This window comes from Schistocerca gregaria, chromosome 1 (genome assembly GCF_023897955.1).
Source record: "Schistocerca gregaria isolate iqSchGreg1 chromosome 1, iqSchGreg1.2, whole genome shotgun sequence".
Classification (NCBI taxonomy): Eukaryota; Metazoa; Arthropoda; class Insecta; order Orthoptera; family Acrididae; genus Schistocerca; species Schistocerca gregaria.
In genome coordinates this window covers 304863665-304884336 of record NC_064920.1, presented here as the reverse complement: position 1 = coordinate 304884336, position 20672 = coordinate 304863665, and the positions used below count along the sequence as shown (strand labels likewise).

General features: G+C 37.8%; 1 protein-coding gene across 2 annotated transcripts in view; it reads left to right on the top strand.

Moving 5' to 3' along the window:
* The window catches only part of LOC126342643 (RNA polymerase I-specific transcription initiation factor RRN3), a 50231-nt gene that overhangs the window by 14539 nt on the left and 15020 nt on the right, over positions 1–20672 (top strand). For both annotated transcript variants that reach the window (XM_050001875.1, XM_050001874.1), the window contains 2 exons: positions 11838–11990; positions 17747–18259. In XM_050001875.1, the coding sequence (XP_049857832.1) occupies positions 11838–11990; positions 17747–18259 (666 nt within the window). The remainder of the gene's footprint in view (positions 1–11837; positions 11991–17746; positions 18260–20672) is intronic.

Genomic DNA, 20672 nt, shown 5'->3' with positions numbered 1-20672 from the left:
GGATTTGTCATAATGGACTTTCTGGTGGCTTGGGATTCTGTTGCTGATCGCCTCATTATCAACCTAGCAGTACTGAAATGTATTCCTCGGAGTCCAATATGGAAGGAGTTCAGAGGTTACCTGCCAGCTGATTGTAATACCTTCAGTGGCTTTAATATTTAACTACATGGTGAAATACCAGCGGTGCACTTTTACGCCTCGCATAGTTTGTTAGCTAAGATTGAGAGCATATTATGTTTTCCATCAGATCACTTATGAAAAGTACTGCTTGAGTTTTACCATTATTTCCTTGTGTTTAAAAATTGACATTCAAAGCTATATTGTTCTGTGCTTGTCCCATATTATTGCTGACTCAATGTACATGTAATGCACAGCATAAAATTGTCCCCATTATCATGCTTGACTGTATTTGAGGCGGCATGGCTTCCATTCCATAATAAGCAAAATCCAATGAGGTTCCAGCAGACATGTAAGAATACTTAGTGTGATGGTTTATTCTTATGATGAACAAAGAGTAGCAACCAATAATATTAATTCTTTCTCCCAGCAGCTAGCTGCGAGCTACAACTAGATGGGAAGGATCTCTCTCCTGCATGCTGCAATGCTGCCATATTTCGCAACAGTGCAGTTTCATTCAAAGAGCTGCTGAATTATTCTTGCGGATGATATTTTCTTGTAGCAGTATAGCTGTGAATGTGTATATGTAAATGTGTTAGTATGATTGCCATACAAATACATCAGGTGGTGGCAATAAACGTGAAGTGCTTCACAAGCAAGTGACGTGGTTTATAATTTTTTCAGATGTGAATCTGAAATCAGATCTGTTGGTGACTTTTGGAAGACACGAGAATGAAGTACAGAAGCATATGTTGCCAAGATAACTGTGCAGAGAATAATAAAAAAAAGTGTATGGGCTGTAGGAATGTTAGGAAAAGTTGGTTTCATCTCTCGAGAAACGTAAGACACGTGAATGGCTTTGAGGACGACATTTTGATGTGCTTCGTGTTTGAAATCTACATAGGGCGGTGAATACCTGACTTCACATAAACTTGCTACGCAGTTTTTCAAATAACTATACATTAAAAGTAATGATGGAAGAAAGTTTTTAATGAAAATAAGTGACTCAGCTGCAGTACAACCCAAAAGCCTGAGAAAGATGCAGGTATTTCAGCAGTGCATTACCTTGATGAAACAGGAGTGAATGAGAATCATTTCGGGGATCCCCGCTAGAAAATGAGCGATGGTACTGGTGGTGTTAAAGTTTCCATAAGAAAGTGTTCTCAGATAATTATTAGACATGCTGGGTGTTCTGGTTTTGTTCTTGAGAGGAAACTTGTATTTAGCTATAATTAGGAAATTAAAGTTGTCAATTTCAAAAAGTGGTTCACTGAACAGTTTGTGCCTTGCCTTGCTCTGAAGTTGGTCCTTAAAAGCATTGGAAGAGAATTTGTGTAGGGAGGTAAAGAGAAATGTAAGCCTTAAAACTATTGTTGTATACTTGCAGTCATACAGTTTTGACACAGTCTCAGAAAGCAGTAACATTGATATTAAGACGTAGACGTTGGAACAAAGTAGCTTCATAATAGTGCTTGGTTTTAAAGGCTCGTAGTTTAAAAACATTCTTTTTTAATATATCAGTTACATAAATAGTATATGAGAGCTTCCTAGCCTTTATTTTTTGGGAATTTGTACCCTAAGAAATATACAGACATTCATTTATTATGATTGACATAATTTTCAGTATCTTTCCCAAAGAAAAGCAGCTAGGTAGTTGTGAAATACAAGCGTTTCTCAGCTCGTACTCTTCTCTAATAACTCATGAGAATGCAACCAGATAAATTTATGAAAATGTAGATAATTCAGTTTGTAATCCCTTGTCATTTTCATGGCTCAAACTGGAAAATATCTTAAAATGGTGAGGCAGATACCTGTCAAGATGTGTGTTTTTCAGTGTTATTGGGCAGTGCTTCCTCGAGTTATTCGAAGAAGGTATCCAGTTGTTTGCTTGTTCCATGGATTACAATGTGGTCTCTTGTTGCGATGTTGAAAGAGTTAATTTACACTATAATGTCCATTGACAGCGATAAATATGACAACATACTGACCATTTACACAATAATAATTTGCATTAGTCACACACACACACACACACACACACACACACACACACACACACACAAAGCCGTGTCAGCTGTTTTTGCCTTCCCACATGATGCAGAAGCTGTGGGGCAGTGGACACAACATTGTCGGCATGTCTCTCGTGTAAACAATTGATCAAAATAAGTTTTAAAATATTTATTAGTCTACTCGTAGATCTGAACATATAATATAAACCACTGTAGGTAAATGGACTTCATTGTCCATAGCAACATGGTTTGCTCATGTGGAATTGGTTCGTTCAGTCTCTGCTACCACACTTGTGCAGACACTGTCACCTGAAGGCTTTCCTTTCTCTCTCTGCATGGAAGTTCCTTCCTACATGATGCCGATTATTATCGAATAAAAATGCCTTGCAATTCTGTATGGAAAACTCAGATGATTGCCTGTGATTAGAGGGTTAAGTCTCTCTCCAGAAATTTTTTCAGCATTAGGTTAAGTTATTTCAACTGGGAAAGTAGTGGCAGTTAGTGCCATTGTACAATTTTGTTGTAGCAATTACCACAGTGCTTTGGTTGGTTGTGGCATGCATTGGATTTCAGCATACTGATGCAAGCAATTCCTCTGAACAAGTGGCAGCTGTCAGCAGTCCCTTAAGAGCTTTTCCTTTCTGTGCTCTGAAAGCTAGTACACCCATACACTGCAACAAACATTTTGCTGTATTCAGCATTTTTGAACATTTTATTTCTGCTTTTTCTTGGGTGTTTCAGATTGGGCTAAAGTTGATGCATCTCCTGCATGACCAAGAGACTGAAATACTATTTCAGATAATTAAGAATAAAGGAAGATGGCTAATTTTGAAACATTATGTATTTCAAAAAACAAATTATGTTTCACAAACTCCTTAATAGACTCTACATATTATTTAGCAGGTTTGCTAGTCAGAGTTCTTAACAACTTTTTTTTTGTTTAGTCTATGAATTACAGGAATTATTGTTTAAGACTGATATTTTTGGAATAGTTTAAACTACTCGTGCATCACAAAACAATGATGTGGCAAATATAATTTGAATGGGAGGCTGACGATAGTTTTGTGTGTGTGTGTGTGTGTGTGTGTGTGTGTGTGTGTGTGTGTGTGTGTGTGTGTTATTTTTCTGTAATGTAAGCTGTGAGGTCACAGATATTTAGTGTAGCCGGTAGAGGGCAGTTTGTCAATTCGTGTGAAGTTGCATTGAAGGCATCAGTTAATCCCTTTTCTCCAGACAGTGTATTAGTAAGAGCGTCTAAGAATTTTCTGCTAAAGGCAACTGCCATAGAAGTTTCTTTTCCTTTGACTGTAAATGTATTAGTTAAATATATAAAGTCTTGAAATATGATACATTCTGTACTTTCATACAGAAGCATGTGACAAACCTCGGAGTATCTGCCAAATTGTCATGTTTGGAGAAATTCATCTTGTACCTTTAGTAAACTTGAAGACATGGCCTATTCACCATCCCACTTCATTGTAATATGTTTCATTGTTTTCTGCAACATCTTGTACATTACAAAATTTCGTACTTCATGTAAAATAAGATTTCAAATATACTGCTATTTTCCTGCTGTTTCAAAGCAAGTGTGATTGAGTAAATTCTACTTTCTTCAATAGAAATGAGTGGCTGTCAGCACAGCGACACAATAGTGTGGTCACTGTAATTTCACTATTCACCCTATATGATTAAATAAAATTTAATAGTCATGCTACACATGATACGTGTATCATGCGTCCTAATGTTTCACAGTTGCAGAAGTGTCCACCATTGTCTGTAACGATACAAATAGCTCTGCCTAAAGAAAACAACACTTCTCCGTGATATAGTTTCTTTCCTCCAACTTTAGTGCTATTCTTTGCAGTTCAGTTATCCTTAAAAACAAGACATGCAAGTCACCTCTACTGCCTAATATTCCATTGCTGTGAGGTAATAGGCACGCTTAGAATAATAAAGTCACTTTAATGAGAACACTGATCATAAGTCCCATACAAAGTCTGTGTACATAGGTAGTCCGATTAAGAACAAGTAACAGTTGCCTGAGAGTGGAGTCAAGTGTCAAGTTGGCATATGAATGAACCATAACAGAATGAGGAGAGCCCCCCAGTGTAGTAATAGATTGATGTTTGTCTGATTAGCAGTGTGGTGCTGCCTGTGGGCTGCACAAGCTGAGCTCATTGTGGTACTGCTGTTGCTGTTGCTGTTGCTGTTTGGTCATACTGTCAGGTGCCAGTGCAGGTGAGTTGAGTCATAAAAAGAAGAACTGGCACCGTCCTCTTATGTCCATGGATGGAATGGCACTGGTGCCATAGATGTGGTAAAATTTGGTTACCATGGTCCTCTCCTGTTGGTGAGGTGACTGTGAGATGATGCCAGAGGAGAGTGAAGTAGGTGAGATGGCACTTGTTGTTGGAGGTTGAGGCAAAAACAGAGGAGGAGTTTCCAAGGCCAGCAAAGAATAGAAGAATCTGAACACTGAGAGGGCCTTTTTTTGGGGAGGGGGGGGGGGGGGGGGTCGGCACTGTAGGCCGGTCTCCCATTTTTTAGTAAAGTTAGTTATGATGGCAGGCCACCAGTCTGTCCTCTGTGTGTCATGAATACTCACTGACCCCGCTGACATGCACAACCACCAGGATCCATTGTCCACAGTGCCCAAAAGTGAGAGTCCAAACAACAGTCCCTAGCATGTGTGCTCTCAAGGAGGGCATGGGGCAGGCAGCAGGATGTTGAGGACTGTGCGCAGCTGGTACCGATGTACAATTTCAGCCAGACTCTTCTCACCCTGTGATGTGGACCTATAATGAAGAAAATTTTGTGTGTGGGGGGGGGGGGGGGGGGGGGGGACACGTCCCCAATAAACTTCTTCATCTACCTCTCGGGTGCATTTTGTCTCCTCATTTGACTGAAGATAAAACTACAGTGTCTTGATGTGGTGTATACCACATTGTGCACAAAAATCTTGAAAAATGTGAGAGATTAACTGTGAGCAATTGTCAATCACCAGGGTACCGGGAGAGGCCTCAAGTGGAGAAGATGCAGGTGAGGGCCTGCACCATCAATTCCACCATAGTCAAATTGCAGTTTACAGTGTATGGAAACAAAGAGCAGACATCTATAATCACCAACCAGTAAGTGTCCAGGAAGGGGCCCGCAAAATCGAGGTGGACTCATTCTTGTTCCTATGGAGATTCTGACCATAGAGAGTAACACTGCTACAGGGCAGCCTGGTGAGCTGCATACTTGGAAAAGGCAGCAGTCAAATGTCCAATCTCACAATCAAACCCTGGTCAGTAGACATGTTTGGCAGGCCAACATCTTTGTTTGTGATATGCCATAATGACCATGTTGCAGGAGGAGGATGATGATGCCCCTCCTGAGATACGCCGGAATGACCATGCGTGACACACATTATGTGGACAGCAAAATAACACCATTAACAAGTCAATGTATGGCACAGCACAAAATAAATATGAAAAGAAGAAGGGAGATGGTATTGGCATTAGTTCTGAGCCATTGGTGAAATTGGATCTCATAGTAGTAGCAACTAGGGCCATGGCCCACTGTTGAAGTGTGTGTGCTGTATCGTTCAGCACATGTGCTGCAGGGCTAAAAACAGAAACTATGGTCCATAATGATGTCAAACTTGACACCATAGAGAAACACATGAAACTTATTGATTACATAAAAGTGAGGGCTTCCTTCACAATTTGTGAGTAATTTTTGTCTGCCAAGTTGAATGTTGTACAGGCAAAAGCAGTTGGCTGCTTTGAACACTGAACCATCTGTGATACACTGTAGCAGCACAGCCACCACACCGTACTGTGATGCGTTGGTAGCTACAACAAGATGATGACCCAGCTGATATGCGGCCAAGCACTGGATAAAATGCAGGACATCTTTCAGTTTCCGCATTGCTTGGGTGCAGGCAGTGTCCAAAAAATGTGCTATTCGTGAACAGTTGATTAATAGAATACACTATTGTAGCTGGCTGTGGCCAACACTAGTGGTCATACATGACTTTGCCTAAAAATTCCTGGAGCTCCTTCACATTGGTAGGATGTGGGAGTGCCTCAATAGAAGCATTATGACAGTTTGTCAGCTGTACCTCCTGACAGGAAATAGCAAGGCTGGAGGAAAGAATTATTCAGATCTCACTTGAGAACTGCGTCCCCCAAGGTGTGAAACAGAATCTGAAGTTGGGGAAGAAGTTCTCAATGGAGGGACCCGTGACAATGTAGTCAAGGTGACTTGATACAGCAAGGGATTATTTGTGCGAGTCGCTCCAACTAATGTTGAAATAGAGCCCGAGATCTAGTGGCTCCGAAAACCAACCAGTTGTACCGGTAGACACCATATGGCACATTGATAAGAAGCATCTAATGTGACTCTTCAACTGGCAGCTGTAAATATGCTTCCAACAAGTCAAGTTTTCAAGAATATTGTCCCTGCCAGTTTCGTCATGAGGTCTTATGGGCGGGGAGTGGAGTACACTTGATCATAGACTGCAGATTGCTAGTCACCATGAAATTGCTGCAAAGGCAAGAGTTTGCCTCATGTTTTCATAACAATCACTAATGGTGTGGCCCATGAACTGAATGATATGGGTTCCATGACACCCAGTCCTGTCAGCCTGTATAGTTCTTTTGCTTGACCATGAAGTGCCAGGGGCAGCAAAAAGAAAGAGGTTCTGGACTGGGCTTGAAGGTGATACAGGCCACATAATCTGTGGCCTTTCCTAGCAAAGCTATAAAAAAAAAAAAACCTACTATATAAAATTCTTTGCACAGGCCATCCAATTCTTGATTGGGCACAGGGCATTAACTCCAATATGCAGCAAGATTTTGGAACATATATTCTGTTCGAACATTGTGAATTACTTCAACTTGCCTAACAAGTGGTACATTTGAGTAGACTTCCATGACAGAAACACAGCTTTATGAAAGTTGGTGTCTCTTACCTTAAAGGCCTCAAAGTGTTGCCGCCATAGGTGTTTCATATGATTCAGCTTTGTCATAGGGAGTGAAGGGTGGTGGATAAGCCAGCAAATCATGCGGCCACATTATCAGGCCTGTCAGCCCACTTAACATAGTCATATGTCCCTACTGCTGCATTTCCAAACGCCTGTGGGTTTCCAGCTGCTACCTCCAACGGGTGTGCTTGGTGACATTCCAACTTTGTCAGAAACAACAACTGAATAATGAATTGTTTAGTAACACAGACAAATAAGTATGCATAATCACTTTAATGGGAACACCAATTAAAAGTTCCATACGTTGTTCTTGTATGTAGGTAGGCCAAGTCAAAACAAGTAACAGGCGTCCAGAGAGCGGTGTCAAATGGGCATACAAATGAACCGTGACAGAATGAGGAAGAGAACCTCACACTCTGGGGTTATAAAAAGCAGATTGCTCTTCCAGTCACAAGGTGGCACTGTCTGAGGGATGTGCACGCTTAAGTCGCTGCAGTGTTGCCATCACTGATCATGTTGTCGTCTCGTGGCTGGACCTGTACCATCATGTTGGTGTGAGCAAGTAGATCAATCAAGATGAGCTGGCTCCCTGCTTCTTATGTTAATGGCAAGCATGACACAGATGTGGTAGGTGTGGTAATTTTGGGTTACCACAAGAATCTTATCTGTTTGAAGACTAACCTGTAAGTTAGTTTAAAGTTCCATAGAGTATTTCACACGATAAATTTTACGATGCGGAGTGAGTCATTTTACATTCACATCCCAAATTAATCTGTAAATATGGGTACATGCTGAACATTTATAAGTTTTTTTACATGCAGATCTGTTTTGCCTCTAAGAATGAATACTTATGAAAAGACATAGTGGCAGTATGATATGAAATTCAATTACATAATAAATTTTACCTGGATATAAGTTTAAAATGCTGTGACTTATGGGATTTTAAAATTAAATGAACAACATTTTGTTATCGTCTTGAAGAAAGGGCAAAATCCATAATCTGAGGATTTATTAAACTGTGTATCTACTTCATTTGAGCATAAAAAGTAAGAAACATTTATAGGACCAATAAATTATGCTCAGCATTCATGAGAAAAATATTTGAATACATAATGATAAATGGAACATTCTTCTTAAATGAAAATGAAACTTCCCGATTCACTCTCTGTTAATAATCACTCAGTCATATATAGTATTCCAAAAGTTTTAAATTTCCTCCTCATTACACGGGTATCCCTCTTAACGTCTTCATGTCAGTTGGAAAATTAATGAAGTGTACTTTTTTGGCATTGAAATGTTGCTTGGCTCACCGTTTAGAAGACTGAATGTGCGGTGTACAAGGCCGTTAATCCATTGGCTCACCTAAAGTACATCAAAATGTTCTCTTGAGTAAGCAGAATGGTTATACGTTACATAATGTTAAATAGTCTTCATGGGTTTGCCGCCAGATGGAGGTGTGCAAATTGCATAATATTTGCTCGGAGCAACTGTCCAACATCTTCAGGGGGTTCAACATTGCTGACGGCTAGGTACAGCTGACTGTATCTGCATGATGATATCCTGTCTATAGAACCTGCATGCGAAGAATGTGCAGGCATGGAAATCACGCATGCGCAATGATTAGCAGATAGAGTGTACCATACTAAAACACCTTTGCCAAAAACCACAGAGTGGCCCTCCTGTGCGTGCACTGCATGCTGTGTTTACTAACAGTGCGGCCAGACATCACTCACTAAAAAACTATACTAGGCCAATGTTATGATGGGTGTGTTATCAAAAAAAATCTTAATTTTCTCGGCACGATTTAATAGCAGCCAGTGCAGGGTTCCAGGCTGAGCTCAGTTGAAATCCAGCATCCCTGTTGATGAGATTATTGGCTGTACGGATATGTACTGCTTCTTTAATCATGCAATCCCAGAAAGATGATACCAGGGATAAAGCTTCTGTCTTTTCGTAAATTGCGTGGTGTCCTGTATTCAGACAGTGTTCTGCAATTGCTGACTTTTCTGGTTAATGTAGGCATGCCTGATGCTGATGTTCACCACAGTGTTCTTGTACTGTGCAACATGTCTGGCCTATATGTGCTGCCCCACATTGGCTGCTATTAGACCATGACGAGAAAATTAAGCTTTTTTTCGGTAACAGACAAGTCACAATATTTGTATAGTATAGTTTTTTGAGTGACATCTGGCTGCACTGTTAGTAAACATAAAGTACAGTGCATGTGCAGGAGGGCCGCTCTTATTTTCGGCAGATGGCTTTAGTATGGCACCATCTATCTGCAAATCATTTTGCATGCGTGATTTCCGTGACAGCGCATTCTTCGCACGCATGTTCTATGTACATGGCGTCGGCGTCCAGATACTGTCAGTCGTACCTAGCCATCAGCTAGATGAAGATGTCGGACTCTTGCTCTGAGGAAATATTGTCGAATTTGTACATCATCATGCGGCAAACCTGTGAAGACTATTTAACAACATATCAACCGGGAAAGTGTGAAGAGTCACAATGTTAAATGACATAGTGCCCATCTTTCCTCACATCTAGTGCTCTTGTCATTGTCCAAGAAGTTGATTGTTCTGCATGCAAAAGGACACTCTGAACAGTTGGTCATGTGCTGTCCAGTCTGCTCTTCACCACATAAGCAATCTCAAAAAAGTATCACAGTAGAACTTCTTGACTCTTATGCTGACAACACTGGCACAAAGGTGATTCAGAGCTTCTGAAGTTGCTCAGCTTTGATTAAAACCTGCAGGTGGTATGTGGGCTGTTTTCACCCTTTTGCCAAGCCAATCATAACTGTAGGTTGTTATGTATCCTACTTGTTTTGGGGCTAGTTTTGAATCTGGTGAACCAAAAGTGATGGAATAAGGGTCTGCGCTGTAGCCTGAAGGTATGTGAATAATGTTCCGTATTGAATGCAGTTCATTGTGAAAAAAATGCCACTCAAAAAGAGCCATTTAAAGCTCCATTTAATAAATTGTTTATAAGCCATACCTCTTTCTTTGAAGAACCTTTGCTCTTCTCAAAACTCTCGCTACCGTTTTATTTTGGGATTACTGCATAAAGTTATTTATTGTACGTGTATAATCTTTTTATTTATTTATGTATCCATCTGAGTATGGGAAAGGTGATCAGTTGTGGCCTTTGTGTAGGAACCATCTTAGTATCTTCTTTAAATGGCTTAGGAAAACCAAAATGATTATAGCTGCACAGAGAAAGCCATCCTCCTGAATATGAGGTCATTGTCTTAATAACTTTACTGCTTCATTTGGTTGGTCCCTGTTGTACAATGTTCTCTGATATACAGTTTTGTTTGCTAACTTATAGTATGAAACAGTTCACTTTTCATTGCGGCACATACTGACACCCACTGGTGCCTCTTCAGCCATGAAAGTGCTGCAATGCCCTTTGCACAAAATCCAGCCTTCCCAGAAAACTGATTCCCAGCCTGTAAACATGCAAGTCTCCTTGGGACATCTTCATGTCTTCCCATAAATCCACTTAAAACTGGATCATTATCATCCTCCCCCGAAGATCAGTGAAATGTTCAAGTCAGCAGAATGAAAAACATTACTGTCAATCACTAAAGATCTTGCCACATTGTGACCATGTACTGTAATGTGTGACAGTGTGTTGTAGTTATCTTCTACCCACTCATCTGAGTCCTCCACAATTTTTTATTTTGTAGTATATATTATTTACGAATGATTTGCCTGCCTTTTTTTAACAGAATTATTTTAGTAATTTTTCGCATCTCTTCAGATGGTTTATTATAGTTTTATTTCCTGATAGAAAATGCTGTTTTGAGTTTTTGTTTGTTTTTATTTGGTAAATGTAAGTCCAATGTGATTTATTGTTCCCTGGTTGTGTATAGAACTATGGGTAGAATACTGAGTAATTACACCCCTTTTCTGAAGTTTTTGTATATTTTATTTTTCTGTAATTTGAAGGCTGTCACGCTAGCCCCATTTCTCTTTGCAAGTGTATGAGTAGTTTTGTTGCACAGAAAATATCCTGTTATTATGTATGCAGCTTACTATTTGCCAAAGAGACCTTCCGTATGATTTGGGAGTAGAAACTGTTGAGACTTCCTATCTGAGGATCACTTGAAAATAATTTGAAGAATGTTTCTGACAACTGATTATGTTAGTCACTGAGAAATGTAAAAAGGAAATAGCCTTGCTTATATCTGAAATAGCCGGCCGCGGTGGTCTCGCGGTTCCATGCGCGCAGTCCGGAACCGTGCGACTGCTACGGTCGCAGGTTCGAATCCTGCCTCGGGCATGGATGTGTGTGATGTCCTTAGGTTAGTTAGGTTTAAGTAACCACAGCAGTTGAGTCCCATAGTGCTCAGAGCCATTTTTTTATATCTAAAATAGACTATTTTAGATTAGAACGGTGGAAATCATGGACTGAGTGTAAACAGTAGTATAAGGAAAGACAACTGTCTGTAGCAGTGGATCATGAAATATCACATATAAGGAATATATTATGACAACTCTAGCTGAGCCATGGAATTTTAGTTTGTCCTAATGCCGCTTCCTGTCATACCAACCTATGGTGGTGTAGAAAGGTATTTGGGTGGGGGGATCCTGAAGCTAAGAAATTGTTCAGCTTCAGTCAGACACCTTGTTTGTTTCGGCTGCTGAATGTATCTTCTGTATGGTTCAGTTGCTTTGAAATTATGCTCCATAACATGTAATTTGCATTTTTAAATTAGAATTTTCTCTTTTTTACAGGTCATCAGCTTTGTTAGTAAAAACAATTAGGCATCACTTTCCATATCTAAAGCGAAGTGCTCATGAACATGAGTGCTACATTTATAATATTCTCAAGGTTTTCGACTATCAACCGGATCTACGGACAGATCTTCTTCTACTTGTTGCCAGCAGGTAGGTTGCCTCTGATATCTTTGTCCAAACTTAGATGCATCTGCAGAAAAGGCTTTCAAAAATTAGTCTTTATAAAATAATCACTAAGATTTGTGTATAGTAATCAGTGGCAAGATGATGGGTTGGTGTTGTTGTTTCTAATTATGTTGTAATTTGCTTAACAAGTAATTATCCATGAAATTTAATCATACTATTCAATTCAAGAAAGAATATATTTAAACTACAGATTTTTTATGGCTGCAGTAATGTAAAAATCAGAATTGAGAGATGCAATCATACAGGGTCACTTGAGAATTCTTCAAAATCGTCCTTTGTAATAGTTCTGATAATGTCCAGCAATGCATTTTATTCTTTACCAAATTTCCCCAGCAAGAGGGCTTAAATGATAGGTAGATTAAAATAGCATTGTGACTGACAGATACCTGTTGTGCAATGAAGTTTTAGGCTCAAAAACAACATACCATATGCCCATGTGATAAGCAGTAGGGCGCACACAAAGTACCCCGTACAGCCTGCTTCACCTGGCCTCCTCCTAATCAGTTTGAGCTGCTGTCACCAGGCAAGCTAACGTTTGTACCTGCACAGTAGGCAACACAGTGGGCACAGGAGGCCCAGCAAACAGCCAACCACTACCATTACACTCACAGAAGTATCAATCACAAAGTTATTGCAATAGAAGTATAGTACTTTATCATTTCAAGAAAATCAATAATTTTATCATTACTCCTGTGATAGATTAAGCATTTGAATTGTGCAGTTTGTGCCTCCCAGGAAGATAAAGTGACAGTCCAGTATCATAAATTTTTAGAATTTGTCTGCCATACTCACTTTTGACAATATCTATACTCTGCAATTTGCCTTATGGTGTGTGCTGAAGATACAAATATATGTTCAAAATACTTACATTACATGTCTTAATAGTGCATGTCACCAATTTTTCAAATAATCCCATATTATTCAGTATTAAGTAATCTTAACAGATTTCTGGACCTTATAAAAATAAAATTTGCTCTTTTATTTATAAATAGTATGCTATTCCCTTTGTAGCTTCTTGTGTGATCTGGTGCCATATGACACAACTTTTCCATTGGGTGTATAGCCTGGTGCAGTGATGAATATCCATTTGTGACATCAAAGCACTATTGAAGTTTCCATTAGATTATGTTAAATGGAATCCCATGCTGAAAGCATTGCTTCCAATTTACTTTGTGTAATGATGAAGTGAGATGGTGGCAGTGGATAAAGCACTGGATTCGCATTCAGGAGAACCTTTATTTAAAACCCCATTAAACCATTCTCATTTGATTGTTCTTTCATTGTACGTGATGTAAATTTTAGAATGGCTGATTTCTTTGTCCAAAGCTACAAATGAGCTAGTGCTCTGTCTCAAGTGACTTCTGTGTTGACGATACTTTACAGCTCAAAAATGAACATTTCAGAAAACTCTGACATCAGATCTATTGTTGATGTGAACATAAAAAATGTCATTTTTCACCAAACTTCTATTTTTACCTGAAGCTGAAAGAACTAAACAAAGTAGTTCTGTGTTCCACAGCTTCCATAAATTGTAGAAATGACACATCACCATAAGCTCCTGTTCAGTGTAGTCTTTGTATGTCCAGTTTTTGTCACGGACCATTTTCCAGCACCTGTACATATGTCATTGATACACGAAAATTTGTGGTGAAAAGGTTGTTTGAAAAATTGTAGCAGAATGAAAGCAAAACTTGCAGATTTTTGTTAACAACAAGAGTTATATATTGTTATCAAAAGAGATAAAGTCAAAAATGTAATATTTATAGGTAACATATAGTCCTGCAGAGGCAGATGCATGGAATGTCAATTATAGACAACTGTGCAGAGAATACACAATATAAAATGGCAAAGAATTGCCTTCATGACTAATATTACATTTGTTACAGTGTTTTGCGTAAATTTTTACTGTATTTTTTGTTTGTCAGTTACTTGTTCATTCAAAACGAAATTTTTATCTTTAGCGTAATTTGAACAAATTCCTGTTCCTTGTGTCAGACCCGTATGTCTACTTTTGCCTGCTTAACGTAGAATAATAATACTACTACTAATTTTATGTACTACATGCTTTTTATCACGTAAATACTTGGCAGTTGTCAATGGATTGCTGTAGTTGGTGCCACATCACATACATATTTTTCTACTGGTTTGTCAAATGTAATATTTATTGCAGCTGCTACACTGTGCTGTTCATATCTACCCAATTATTAGTGGCCAGGTGCTGGAGCAGATTTATGTCCTTTAGTAGACTGAATTGTATTTCCAGTCCAAAAACCAATTTTTACTTCTATTTTACTAAATACTAATAGTTAATTTTGCCCCATGTTCACCCAGTATATCATAAGATCACAATTTTGGTTTCTGTTTTTTCTCTCCATTTATTAATGTTCCTTCTCCACTTGTTTTCTTATAGTTCTTAATTAATGAAATATATAGGGATAGTAGAAATATAAGAATATTTAAGGATTACAGCAGTTTCCATGGCTAGGTGTATCATTGTAATTATCTCTGTTTCACTGTTGTTATCTGATAGTGGTAAGCAAATCATTTTGTCTGCTGTGGCAAGCTGCTAACATTATGTATACCTTAATGCATTCTACAGGTTTTAAATAATCAAAATGTCTCTATCAAAACTGAAATAACTAAACATTCAGTCACTTAGTGATTAAAGCGGAGTATCCCGCATAGAAGATCGCAAATATTAATATGGGCAATACCACAGTATTCTTTATTGATATATTAAATGCTGTTAAAATAATTTCATCTTTCCATCATCAAAAATTATAGTTATGCCTGTGTCAAAATCGATAAAAAGTTGAGTGTATTATATTATATATATATATAGAACCATTTATGAAATATGATGGATATCACCACCACATGGTTCACATTGTGTTTGACTAGAACACTGGGCCCAATACATGCCAACCACCTGTGGTGTAAAACGAACAGTATGCAAAGTTTACTCAATGTGTTTTTACCTCTGCAAAGCTCTTAAGGTATCATGCAACACTTTACTTCATTGGATGCAGCACAGTAACTAAGACAAACAATAAAAGTAAATTCAGTTCTTTATTGAGTGAAGATGAGAAAGAATCAGGTTTTTTGCTAAGTAGTTTTCTTAAAATTGGATGATATGTATTTCATTGGCATGTCCACTCACGTGTTGCCGACAGTTCGTGTAACTCTCTTTTAGATGTAACAACTAATACCATCAGAATGGTGATATATATTGCTCTGCTTCCAGCTTTAAATACAGGGTGTATATGCCCCATAACAATTGGAAAATATAGGGAACACACAGGAATTTTTTAGTCAGAGAAAACCCGGAAATTGTTTACAATTGCAGGAATTTTTCATTGTTTTAGTTCCCAGGTAAATTTCTATAATTTTGCCTTGTAAGAAGTTATACTCTAACAACAAACTTTATTTTAGCCTGCTGCACAAAGTAATATTGCAACAATAAGACAGAAATGAGAGAATAACACCAAAAGAAAACTTTGGTTACAAAGAAAATGTGCCATTTACAACAACAAGGCACAGTGCAACCAAGATATCTGCTGACAGTAGAATATGTTGTAGGGATTAGCATGAAGAATATGCAATACTTCGTACCAACAGACTGCTTTCAATGAGCAAGACACCACTACCGTTTACATTTCAATCACGTCATAGGAAAATATTGCAAATCTTGCTTTGAAAAGCATTATTTTCAAACTAAATTTACCTTAATGCAAGGTGAATTGTATAATGTGTGATGAATTTCTTTAGTCACAAAGTGTTTTGACTCTCATTCAGAACTTAACACTATCAGCACCGGACACATAGAAAAATACTGGACTCATACTACCAGCCAGTCATCCCATTATCTAAATTTTTACTGGCATATTTGCATTTGATATATCTTAATGGGAAACACACACTAAAAACGACGAAGTTCCAAGTTTTAGTTCCCTCATTGATTACAAATTATATATATATATATATATAATGATGCCAAAAAGTATACTTATAAAAGTAATTATACTTAGAAAAAAGTGTGAATTGAGTTCTTGAGCAATTTTGCCTGTAATTGGCTTTTCTATAAAAAAGCCAAAGTGCTCTGGCATACAGAGGGATATATTGTAATCAGAGCAGTACCAGTTTACTCCTTTTCTGCTTCTTTTGCCAGCAAATTGTCTTGTCTTCTCAAAACCACACCACAAACAGATCTAATGTTTGCTACTGCTTCTTTCGAAGTGATGCTGTAAATAGACAATAGAAGGCAGCATATTTTAAGTGACATGCAGCGGGACGTTTGTACCTTGTTCTCAAATGAAATAATTCCAGTTACTATTGTATTATTTGTCCCTTCTTTTGTTTTAGAATAAGAGATTTTGTTCCGTAAAATATTTTGTCTGTTTTTAAAATCTTCCCCCCCCCTTTCCTGTTTGTGTGTTTGCGCCATTATAGTGATGTTGCTGTTGGCCAAGTACATCACATGTGCTGAATATTTGTTGTCATTGGCTGGCAAGATCACTAGACAGAAGCCACGATTGGCTGACAAAAGTGCATCTAGCTTTCAGTGCGTCGGAAGCTAGTATGCTGTGTTCGTTGGAAATCTTATTTATACTTTTATAATATGACAATATGCAGTGTATATGTTACTTCTGTAAAAATCTAAAAATTTCATTCAGTTTGTTGTTTAGCTGGATGTATCAAAGTATCCAAGACAAAAATTAGTTCTTTATCAAGCAGAGACATCGAATTGTAAGATGTGAAATTTTCCTTAAAATCAGATAAATAGTATTTCATTAGTGACCTGCCTGCCTACTCAACTGCACCTCCAACAATTTGTGAACAGAATCAACACCCCCATGGAGCAAAAAAAATATTACTGTGGTTTGGTTACCAGTGACTGGGAATGTATTAGAGCAATATCACTAATAGATTCATCTTTTCCTTGAGTTACTACAGTTATGAATATATGTACAACAGCAGGTTTATGGAAGAATACGTATGTAAGAACACTTAAGTTACTGAGATGAATTAAAAGAGGGAGAGTTCGCTTTCATCATAGGCTTCAAATGTGCTGCTAAAAACTCTAGAAAAGACATAATTCTTAGGTGTGAAACAATATTGACATACTTAATGTGTTTCTCTTTGTAGTGATTTATTTCTGAAGGTATTTTAAAGTGAAAAACTAAAGTTGTTTTAGTAATTGTGTTCAGTTTTTATCTGGGCTGGCGAAACCCAGAACAGCAGACAAAATAGTCATACCCAGCCCTCCAGGAACATTCAGCACAGCGTCCCAGGCTGTGTGGCAGAACCAGTTATTCCATGGAACGCAGCGAACATGTTTTTACTATTTACAGGACTAAGAAGGTTGTTGAATCTTCTAGTAGAGTTGTTTTCTACCTCGTTAATATTTTTGTACACACATATATACATGCAATGCTTACTGTTAACAAAAATGTGTAAGTATTGCTTGTGTTTTACTAAAATTTTCAAACATACTTTCCGCCAGAAATTTTCTTGTATCCAGTACATATGTGTAACAGGTGGTGGAAAATGCTCTCTGACCAAAGCTAGTCTCACGATAAAGAAATGTCATTTCTACAATAACTAAACAAGTACGGCCACACGTAAATCATTTATAATAACTTATTTGCCAAGGTATACTTGTAGTAGTTTTTATCTGTTAGGGTGAGATTATGGTAATGGGTGAATTCCTTTTCTTTCAGGTTGACAATTTTGGATGTAAATGCACCAAAAGCAGCTATAGAAGAATTAGAAGAAGAGAATGAACTCGAAATTGACATGGATGACCAAGACGTATTCGCTATGGATGATAGTGAAGCCCATGAAGATCACATGGCAATTAAACCTCAATCACCACACAGAATGAAACATCCCATCGCAAATACATTAGATATTATAATGGAGCGTTTATTTCAGTACATGCACACTGAATGTCATGAACTAAAAGACCCAACACTCCTGAACTGGGAACGAACAAAAAAACTTTATCATGAAATGTTGACAGTATTTGACAAAATGATACTTCCAACTTACGCGTGTCATCATATACAGTTTCTCATGTTCTATCTCTGCAGTTTCAAACAAGCATTAGCCGAGTCTTTTCTTAATTACCTGTGGCAAAAAGTTTGTTCTCCAAATGTTGCGCCAGTGATTCGTCAGACAGCTGTCCTGTATATATCCAGCCTACTGGCACGAGCTACGTACATCCCTGTGTCGTAAGTTCATTTACTCCTTCTGTGTTAAGTTCATTTACTACTTTTGTGTTTACTATTACATTATCCGTTAGGTCATGTTGTTAAGCAAGTACAGTTTGTGTTACTATTTCCCTGCTGTAAAATTTAAATGCTATTTAAAATATTTTGACTCATAAGTCACAAAGAATGAGATGAAGAGGTTGGCACCGAAAAGTAAGTTGTGGCGAACTGCCTCAAGCCTGTCTGAAAACATGAGTCACCTCTTGCATGGGGTGCGAGTGCAGAACGTTAATAACTCATAAGAAGTAGTGAACTGAAAACAAATCCTGAGTAGAATTAAAGTAGTTAAGTAAGGACACACTTTGGTTGTAGTATAAAAGTCAATTTTAGGGAGCATAGAAAGTAATATTTACAAGAACTGGTGATGCTTAGAGACTGCTGTTTATGATTAAAAGGGAACAGAAATAATTAAATCAGGTGATACAAAATGTACATAAAGTTTGCTGCTCACAGATTGCTGGTATGTTCTTTGCCAGAACATCAGTTCCAGAATTTTCTGTTGTTTCTTGTACCTCATTTTCATACCCTTTTCCTCTACCTCACATTTGCTCACAATACTTAAATTACTTTTCGTATAGTTAGAACACAGTCTCAGCATATTTCTTTAGTTTTCATTTTACCATTCAGTCTTTTATCTTGCTCTGTAACATGTTGCCTTTCACTTTCAAATTTTTAAATAATCTGAGTAAGATATTTTGATTTCTGTTCTGCAGGAAATGTCTATCCAAAAATGTGAAAATATTTTAGATGTCTTCATATGTGCTACATCCATTTTTCACAGTTTAAATAGTCACTTCGTGAATTTAAAGTGTCTAAATTTGAGAATATATCATGTACTTAACATAAAATTTTGAATAATACACAATTTTACAGTACGTGTACAGTTCGCAGTTTAAGATTTTGGACACAAGTTTCTTTCATCACTAATATGAGCATACTACTTCACATTATTCACTCATGCTGACTTAATATGAGCATATTACTTCACATTTTTCACTCATGCTGGCTTAAAGTGTAATATAATTTTTAAAAGTTGTATGTTGTCTGTTAGTGTCATACCTCAATTCAAACAATGAGTATCTTGAAGTTGTTAACTCCTTTGTGGGCCTATATGTTCAGACAAAAGTGTTTTTGCGATGGTTATATGAGATATGTATTATGAGCAAGGTGAAGCAATGATTTATTTATGCTTTTTCAACCAAAGTTTGTTATTTGCCACTTAAAGGGATATTTAAAAAGTATTTTACTGAGTTTGTGAAATACATTGATGGCAATTGAAATCATGTCAGAGGTAGCAAACAGTAAATTGACGTGATATTTGGATGTGCAAATTATTAGCATTTCAGTGCAGCTGCACAAGATAGATAAGAGTAATGCCATCCACATTCTGAATTGCAGCAAGCGTCAAAATGTCTGGTGTAATTAGGTACCATACTACAGGTTGCAGTTTGATCAGCAGGGCTGCCAGTTGCTTTACGCAGGTGGATATTCGCTGATAGATCATAGAAGTAGATGAGAAATTTGTTGGTTCGTTCTATCTGGTACAGTGTGGCTTCTGTATTTTCACTGAGTCAGCAGTGTTACAATCTTGACTGCGGCATTGAGGCTTGCATGTGTGTTTACTTACACTAGTATGTGCCCTAGCAGTGATTCTTGCTGTCTTACCACAGCATGCTTCTTGTTTCTTGCAAAAGAATGCCTTGCCAGCTCCCTCCTTCTTGTCAGTGTGCAGTGACCTTTCCTGTCAACTCTAGCATAGGTTTCATCCGCCATTAGGAGGCTCAGTGGTACAACAGTATTATAAAGATTACTCAGTGAGTTTCATTAATCTAATTTCTACCATCATATGTGGTGCTTAGACATATATAACAACACAAGAAATTTCATTAGTTTTCAAATTTATGTTGTCTGACACCATGGTCAAATGGTAGGTGTAGGTGTGTGTCAACTCTAGTATAGATTTCAACCACCATTTTGTTGATAGACATTATCGCCTATCGTACCTACCATATGGCAGAACTTGCTAATAAGGACTTCGGTAAATCTGCTTATATTTCTCCTTCTGCATTGTCTTTGTATACTCGTAATAAGAGAGCTACTTAATGAAGCAAATTGCTATGTTTATTATGTCAGTGGCCAAGTCAACGAGGAATAAAAGATGTATCCATCGTATTTGTTGTAATATTGCTAATGTGTCAGTTGAGTTAATCCTGATTGACTACATGTCATTTCTTTAGAGCTATCAACCTGTATAGACAGATTGTGAAGTCATCATAGTTGCTGCTGGTCTATCGTAGGTACTATTCAGGATGTGAAATTGTTGTCCCTGATATAGCCAATGAAACTTTGCATTCAGAAGTAAGAAAATAATAAT